The sequence below is a fragment of the Silene latifolia genome, chromosome Y (genome assembly GCF_048544455.1).
Source record: "Silene latifolia isolate original U9 population chromosome Y, ASM4854445v1, whole genome shotgun sequence".
In the NCBI taxonomy this organism is placed as follows: domain Eukaryota; kingdom Viridiplantae; phylum Streptophyta; class Magnoliopsida; order Caryophyllales; family Caryophyllaceae; genus Silene; species Silene latifolia.
In genome coordinates, this window is record NC_133538.1 from 98,829,798 (window position 1) to 98,838,415 (window position 8,618).

Sequence of the window (8,618 nt, forward strand, 5' to 3'; positions counted from 1 at the left end):
CTGGCAGCACAGTTTAATCTTCTTGTGTATCAATTCGATGTCAAGTCAGCATTTCTAAATGGAGAGTTACAGGAAGAGGTGTATGTTTAGTAGCCTCAAGGATTTGTCAAAGAAAAAAAAAAGAGAATAAGGTATACAAGTTGAAGAAGGCTCTGTATGGATTGAAACAGGCACCAAGGGCCTGGTATAGCAGAATTGATCACTTCTTTGAAAAAGATGGCTTTAAAAGAAGTGAGAATGAGCCAACCCTGTACATCAAAAGGCATGAAGATCAGGGCTTTCTAGTGGTGTGTCCATATGTTGATGATATCATTTAATTTAGTTCATCTCAGAAGCTACTAAAAGATTTCAAGAAATCAATGATGGAAGAGTTTGAGATGACTGACTTGGGTTTGCTGCAGTATTTTCTTAGGCTAGAGCTGAAGCAAGGAAACAATGGCATATTTCTAAACCAAAGAAAATATGTTCAAGATTTATTGAAGAAGTTTAAGGTGAAAGAGAGTGATGTTGCATTTACACCAATGAACATAAATGAGAAGCTGCAAAGGAATGATGGTACACTTAGTGCAGATGAGAAGCTGTACAGGAGTCTTGTAGGTGGATTGAACTATCTCACACACACTAGACCAGACATAGCTTACTGTGTTAGTGTGGTGTCAAGGTATCTCCATAGCCCAACAAAGCAACATTTAGGAGCTGTAAAGAGAGTTTTGAAATATTTGGCAGGCACAGTGGAGTATGGAATCTGGTATACAAAGTCTGAAAATTTCAAGCTTATGGGGTATACAGATAATGACTGGGTAGGCTCCATAGATGACAGAAAGAGCACGTCTGGGTGTGTGTTTGGACTTGGTTCAGGTGCTGTCACTTGGAGTTTAAAGAAGCAAGAGACAGTGGCTCTATCTTCCTCTGAGGCAGAATATGTTGCAGCAGGAGCAGCAGGAAGACATGCAGTCTGGTTAAGAAAATTGTTAGCTGATCTAGGGCATGAGTAGAATGAGGCAACTGAATTATAGTGTGATAACAAGTCAACCATAACAATGACAAAGAATCCTGCATTTCAAGCCAGGACAAAGCATATTGAGGTCCAACATCATTTTATCAGGAAACTTGTGAATGATGGAAAAATTGAACTGAAATTCTGTGGAACAAATGCTCAAAATGCTAACCTGTTCACAAAAGGATTGTCCCGGGCAAAGCATCAGTTCTTCGTAGAAAGGGTTGGGGTTAGAGTGTCTGAATCAAGAGGTGGTGTTGAAATGTGATTAACACACTCAGCAAACTTGGTCAGACTTAGTTGCTATCTTTCAGGAGTGTCAGTTGGTCTGTTCAGTTTATTTTGGTGTAAGTGTTGATCATGTCCTAGTCTTTAGGCATGATTCCTTAATCGTGTTTAGTGGAGTCAGTTAGAGGACATAGGGGTTAGTTGCTTTGGTTTAAATCTGCTATTTAAGTTGCTGTTGTTCTCAGTTTTATTTATTCAATAAAATAAACACAAAAAACCTTCCTCTAAATCGTTTCTTCTCAATTTATTTACAACAAATCATATCTTGTTAGTTTGTATACGATTAGAATTGAGTTACTTTTATTTTCTTAGTAGTTTTAAAAACATTGTTTCTAGTTATTATACTTGTTTATGTTGTAGAGAAACGGATTCTCATACTAAAATTAATGCATTCAATATGTTGTTAATTAACTTTGTTTGAATTTTTACAATTAGGGTTCATATTTTCTGGTCTTAATATTATGGTGGGTGGCCAAATGCTATTTTAATTATGTTTAAGGTGTTTAAGATTATATTGTCACTTATGAATCAATTGCTAATTCATGTTATTTTGTTACATGTTTAGATGTCATATACAAAATTGTGTATTGTGATGCACCATGGAGGGACATGGCAGATAAAGCCCACTGTTTGTTACAATGGAGGTAATGTTAACATTTATAATGATATACTCCGTAGCTAATAGTGTTGACATAGGACTTTAAACGTAAGAGAAGAACAAATCTTTTATAGAAAGACAAGCTGCGGATTTTTCTCATATCGATGTCTAAAGCACATAGCTGGACATAATTTTGTGGATAACTCAGCTGTACTTTCACTTTTGCTAGACGATTTCAAATGAGATTTAAGGGATAAAATGTAATGTATATTTGTTGGAAATTTTTGTTTGGAACATATGTAATGTAATGGGTAAGCAGCTCTATTTAGAACATTTTGGTGGACAAGTCAGTCAGTTTTTGGTGGAGAACTGTTAAAATCTCAATATAATGTAATGGGTAAGCAGCCTTGTATTACATCTAATGATTAATGAATTTTTTTTGTTTGGTTAATAATGATGAATCTTCTTTATTTTAGCTTCTAAATTTATTGTTTATAATGAATGGTTAATTGGATAGAAGTTAGTTCGGGTTCTTGTTCTATACTTAACTCATTATATTAAGGTTGTGGTAGATTATTGACTGCTTTGACAACGATGTTTTCATGATGAGTTGGTTTTCCAGGTTGTTGCTGTTGTGAAATCTTCTACCCGAAATGATCTTCGTGATATGATTTTGACCTTGAAGGTATGTCGACGACTGAATGTTTATAGGAAAAATATTCATGTTTGAATGCGTATCCTTGATTTTTATATATGTCATTTGTATATAATTGAGATTGATTAAATGTTCTCTTTTATCTTTAAGTTATTATTGTCATCGGTTTTTATGTTTGGTATTTAATTTTATGCTATCTTTTGCAATTTGTGTTAATGAGATGATATCTTTTTGATAAATTGCAAGAGACCCAAATTGTGGGTAGGAGCCATCACCACATCCATATAAGCGAAGGAATTTACCAAAACTGTCTCTATTGCCGCCGTAACCACCGTCTGCTGCTCCTTCGGTAATACCACGGTTTTGTGAGTCTTGTTACTTGGTCGAATAGGGCTAACTCGGCCAAGTAACGTGTCGTGTGTTTGATGGTCAGGCTACTGTCCAGAAACACTCGGCCGAGTAGTGTAATACTCGGCCGAGTAAGGGGTACTCGGCCGAGTACTCTTGGTACTCGACTGAGTATCCGGTGTGACGGAAATTATTTTCGCGGTTTGGTTAAGGATGATTAAAGTTATAAATCGTGTTTTAACAGTTTTACTTTTCATTTTACCAAAAACCTAATTTTTTTCTACGTTCTCTAATCATCCTTAATCACTTTAAAGACCTTTGATCTTTCATGAGTCTTTGTTCATCTCTCTCGCGTCAGTTGTGTCGGTAAGTCACTAATTCCATACCTTTTGTTTAGAGTTGTCTTTTAAGGTTTTATCCTACTGTTGGAATTGGGGAAAAGGGGTGAATGCATGTTTGTGATTGGATTGTTGTGGTTATTGTTAGGTGAAGGATTTGTAGAAGAGCGTTTCTAGCTTCCATTGTAGACTCGTATTCGGATCAGTGCTAAGGTAGGGTTTCCCTACTCAGTTGTCTGTTTAATTGATTTAAAATGATTATGATTGTATTGGCATGATTAGTATCGTTGTTGGCTTGTCTTTCTTGATTGTTGGAATTGTGGTGTATTGGCTATATTGGTGAGGTGCGTCCTTGGTTGAGTGGAGTCATTTTCGGGAATGGCTTCACGCCCTTGATTTGCCTCTTGTGGTTCCCGTCACAAAAGGGGGATGTGCATATTAATGGACATGGGTTGTTGCTCGTTGCATGAGCGGGGCTTAGGTAGGCAAGGCTGCGGTCCCCCATTGGTGGTGTGGATTATCTCTTGCGGCAAGTAATCTGGCAGGACTACACACTTGAGTATGTAGTCAGATATGAGGCATGATTGGAATTGGAGGATGGTTGTACAATTGTTGTCGTGGTTGTTTCTTTTATATTGCTTATCTTGATTATGCAGTGAACTGATCTCGTTGTTGTTTTGTAAAACTATTGTGATCCATTCGGGGATGGTGAACAGATTGGACAGGTGATGGTTATCTTTAGCTGCGGGGACGAGGATGGGATGTCATCACTTTGAGTCTAGCTTCCGGTGCTACGAGTTTAGATGTTTGGATTTTAATGTATTGAGTTTTATACACTTTCGTTTTGGTTTTCTTTGAGACGTTGTAATCGCTAAACGTTATACTTTAATAAATGTTTCTGAATGGTTACTTTTGATATACTAACCTCGGGTAACCGAGATGGTAACAACTTCACATGTTAGGGCGGTCCTTGGTAAGGCACCTTGGTATGAGGGGTTGTTACACCTTCGCTCTTAGCAGCACCAGAGGTATAATTCACTTTTTTTCTTGCTCCACCATAGTTATTCTATTAGTACTTCCATTACAATGATTACCCAATTTGAGTGTTGTTGTGTGCTCTGAGCTCTGATGTATGCAATTGTTTCGATTTGTGAGTGTATTTCCCTTAAGTAGAAAGTAGTAACCTTAGTTGTTTTCGCTTATTGTCGTAGTTTTTTGTGCTTGAACAAAACTTCACGACTTTTTTCATACTAACTACTTAATCTTTTTTTATATTGCTTAAACTATTGCTACGATGCTTATGGTAAAAGGCTCAATATAGCTTGTTGCCCTCCCACCACCACCCCTGTATCAAACCAAACAAATAAAGTTAGTTGAACAACTTGAATGGAAAATAATAAAATTACCTCTTCAACTAATAATATTTTTGTCTCCTAAATTATATAGTCGATATTATATTGTTGTGGGTTCGTTGTTTATAAGTTGTAGTTGACATGATTTCAATTTAGTGTCCAATGCAGTTTTTTGGGAGCGTCTTATGTGGATGTACTAATATTACTCCAAGTGTGCGTCTTTTAATTTGTTTCTTTGGTTTTAATATTTACTTCATTTTTATATATTACACACGTTGATATGTAAATAATTGTAATTGTGTTTTTTAGTTACTTTGTATGTAGTTTATGATTAAGGCCCCAAAGACATACTCACTTGAGCAAATTGATGAGGTGCGCACCAAATTTGGGCAACATATGCATTGCAGTTTAAGGCGCAAGTATTTGATGACAACGTTTAAAGTGTTTAGGCGGCTGAACGCTTGGATGTTATCTAGATAGCTTAAGTAATGGTGTGTGAATGGAAAAACTTGTGTTAGTGCTTGTGTTAAACTGATTCCGTTTTGTTTGATTGGATTAAGAGTATAAATGTAAGATTTGCTGGATTTTATGACATGTAGCAGGATATATTTAAGCTATACGACTATTGACATATAGACTATGAATGAAACAATTTTTATTTCAAAAATCTAGTTGTCAAAGAGCATGGATTTGTGCCAAAAAAAATAGGCGGCCTATATTGATAAATTCGAGGTAGATTGATTTTTAAAAAAACAAAAAAATGAATAGAAGAAGGTTCCTTGAAAAAGCGTGATGAATTTAGCGCAAAAATTATGCGCGCCATGTGTCCAAAACAAGACGGTTGAGACACAAGACCATCCTTTTTATAAATGCAAAGAAGACGGTTTAACACCACAACCATCCTCTTTTGAAAAGCAAAAGAAGACGATTTGACTTTATGTCAACCGTCCTCTTAGGCAACGAGGACGGGTAAATTAAAGACGGTTGTTTTAAGATAAGGACGGTTTTTAACCATCCTCTTTGTCTGTTTTTGCAGTAGTGTAATAATGATCATAATACTACTACTACTACTACTACTACTACTACTACTACTACTACTACTACTACTACTACTACTACTAATAATAATAATAATAATAATAACAACAACAACAACAACAACAACAACAACAACAACAACAACAACAACAACAACAACAACAACAACAACAACAACAACAACAACAACAACAACAACAACAACAACAACAACAACAACAACAACAACAACAACAACAACAACAACAATAATAATTATTATTATAATAATAATAATAATAATAATAATAATAATAATAATAATAATAATAATAATAATAATAATAGGCCCATCTCTTGCTGCACTGTTTTCTATAAAACAGTGAGCAAGATCCTTGCTAATAGGATGAAACCAGTGTTGAACTCTATAATAGGGCTTGAGCAGGCTGCCTTCATTGAGGGGAGGGATCTTTTTGATAATTCCATGGTTGCTCACGAGCTTGCTTTTAAATATAATAGGAGCCTTCTGACACCTAGATGCATTTTAAAAGTGGACATCCGCAAAGCTTTTGACTCTGTTAGTTGGGAATTCCTATCTAGCTGCCTGCACCTGTTTGGCTTTCCTCAAAAATTCAGAAATTGGATCTTGGCCTGTGTTACTTCCTCCCATTTTTCTTTGAGCATCAATGGTTCAACTGAGGGGTTCTTTCCTGGTAAACGGGGTTTGAGGCAAGGGGACCCGCTCTCTCCATATTTGTTTGTCATTTGTATGGAAGTGCTTTCAAGAATGCTGAGGAAACTACCCTTCCACCCAGGCTTTTCTTATCACCCAAAATGCGTTCAAATAAAGCTAACCCATCTAATCTTTGCTGACGACTTATTGGTTTTCACCAGGGGAGATCTTCCATCTGTCCTTGCTGTGGATAATTGTCTTAAAGCCTTTGCTGCCCTATCTGGCTTACAAGTAAATCCAATGAAATCTAATCTTTACTTTGGCGGAGTCCCACCTCACGTTAAGCAGCTAATTCTGACTTCTACTGGTTACGTTGAAGGAGAATTGCCTGTTCGCTATCTGGGGCTTCCCCTGTTCAGCTCTCGGCTCACCCAAAAAATGTTCCTCCCCATGCTTGATAAAATACGGGAAAAAATTTCTCATTGGGCTAATCATCAACTTAGCTATGCTGGTAAAGTCGCCCTCATCAACTCAGTTATATTTGGTCTTCATAATTTTTGGGGTGCAAGTGTTCTCTTGCCCAAAGGCATTGTTAAAAAAATTAATAGAATGTGTAAGGATTTTTTGTGGGGGATTAAGGAGGGAAGCAGGCGGATGGTTTTCAAAAGCTGGGAAAGCTACTTTTGTTTGCCCGACAGAAGGTGGTATGGATATCAAAGAAATTCTCAGCTGGAACAAATCACAGCTCATGGTTTGGGTTAAAAAGCTCATCTCTGATACTCCGAATATATGGGTTAAATGGGCCAAGGCCTACTTGCTCAAAGGGGCAGATTTCTGGGAATTTCGTATAACAGCTGCTCATTTATGGTTTTGGAGCAACGTTATAGCCATGAGGGATTGTTTGCTTCAGGTCACGGGTGGGAAAGCTCAAGCACTATCCTTGCTGCAAAAGCCAGATTATAAGCAGAGGGTGTACCAGCTGCTACGAAAGAAAGGCTCGCCATTTTCTATGCACAAAACACTAGGTGACTCGTTTACATATCCTAAGCATGCAGTAATTGGAGTCTTGGCAATTCAAAACAAGCTTCCTACTATTGATAACATTTGTAGTAGGGGTCTGATGCTTGTTAACAGATGCGTTTTGTGTGAGCAACAGGCTGAGACGGCAGCTCACCTGTTCTTTGAGTGCTCTTATTCGCAAGAGGTTTGGTTAGGAGTGGCAACCTGGCTTAGATGTACTTCCTCTATTGCACTGCGTTTTGTCTGCTCCTGGTTCAAACGTCATAATCGGGGTCGTAGTTTGCTCAAGAAGCAAAGGAGGTGTGCCTTGCTTAGTTCCATCTATCTCATTTGGGCTGAGCGTAACAAACGGATCTTTCAGAATTTGGCTCGTCCTCCCTCTTCATTGATCTGGAAGGTCAAGTACTTGGTTTTTGTGCGATCTCAATGTAATGACAATGCTTATGATAGCATAGTTTCTTAGACTTAGCTTTTTTATGGGTTCCTTGTACGGTTTGAGGTGGCCTTCCTGGCCTTCCTTGTAGAATTTATAGGATCTGTACCTCTTAACTTTATATTTTAATATAATGATCCTAATCTTTCTGCAAAAAAAAAAAAAAAAAAAAATAATAATAATAAAAATAATAATAATAATAATAATAATAATAATAATAATAATAATAATATACAATACATGTATATATATTATTATACTACCATCCTACCCTTATATATACACCCTACCTCACTTTATCCACCCACCTTATCAATTCACCACATCAAAAATCCACCACACAAATGAGAGGAGAGAAAAGAGGGAGATTTCAAGAGATATTTTGTCCCTCCGCCTCGAGATCATAAGGTAAGACTGTCTTACACTAGTTTATATATTTTTGAATTAATACCATTGACCCGCCTCGACCTTGAACCGCCCTAGGAGCGTTGTAGACCACCATGGGCCCAACGTTGACCGCCCAAAAACGAGTTTAACCGATTATAATTGTTGTCGTTGCTATTTTGTGTGACCGTCTTAAGACGGATTTTTGCTTTGGTTTTCGTGGCCTATTTAGGGAGGTCTTGGGTGATCCTTGTCGTGGGGAGTGAGGAGAGTCTAGTGGTAGGCTTGGGTGGTGGAATGAGTGGCGTTAGGTGGTCGGAAAAGGGTGTTAAAGGAGGGTACACGGGTTGTGTGTGTGTGTGTGTGTGTGTGTGTGTGTGTGTCTCTGTGTGTGTGTGTGTCATGTGGGTGATTGTTGTGATCGATTGTGGTTGCCGTTTCTGGTGTTGGTTGGCTCGGCTAGTGGTGCCTCAGGTGTAGGGTTATGTCGTGACCATAGTGGTGGTAGTGGCCCA

General features: G+C 37.6%; 2 protein-coding genes across 2 annotated transcripts; both read left to right on the forward strand.

Annotated features, from left to right (window-relative positions):
• Positions 1 to 362: 362 nt before the first annotated feature.
• Positions 363 to 995, forward strand: LOC141628590 (secreted RxLR effector protein 161-like). Its single transcript, XM_074441711.1, has one exon. It carries the CDS (start codon positions 363 to 365, stop codon positions 993 to 995), a length of 633 nt encoding a protein of 210 aa, XP_074297812.1.
• A 45-nt stretch (positions 996 to 1,040) lies between these two features.
• LOC141628592 (uncharacterized) lies at positions 1,041 to 7,749 on the forward strand. Its single transcript, XM_074441712.1, has 5 exons — positions 1,041 to 1,226; positions 2,506 to 2,568; positions 4,901 to 4,995; positions 5,999 to 6,777; positions 6,875 to 7,749. The coding sequence occupies exons 1-5, from the start codon at positions 1,041 to 1,043 to the stop codon at positions 7,747 to 7,749; spliced, it is 1,998 nt and encodes a 665-aa protein (XP_074297813.1).
• Positions 7,750 to 8,618: the final 869 nt, after the last annotated feature.

Bases quoted from the DNA above. Each gene is read 5' to 3' on its own strand.
- LOC141628592 (XM_074441712.1), top strand. From the start codon at position 1,041: ATGACAAAGAATCCTGCATTTCAAGCCAGGACAAAGCATATTGAGGTC. The intron at 4,996-5,998 runs GTATTTGATGAC...CCTTGCTAATAG, and splicing joins CATTGCAGTTTAAGGCGCAA to GATGAAACCAGTGTTGAACT. The intron at 6,778-6,874 runs GTAAAGTCGCCC...AAAAATTAATAG, and splicing joins TCATCAACTTAGCTATGCTG to AATGTGTAAGGATTTTTTGT.
- LOC141628590 (XM_074441711.1), top strand. From the start codon at position 363: ATGGAAGAGTTTGAGATGACTGACTTGGGTTTGCTGCAGTATTTTCTT.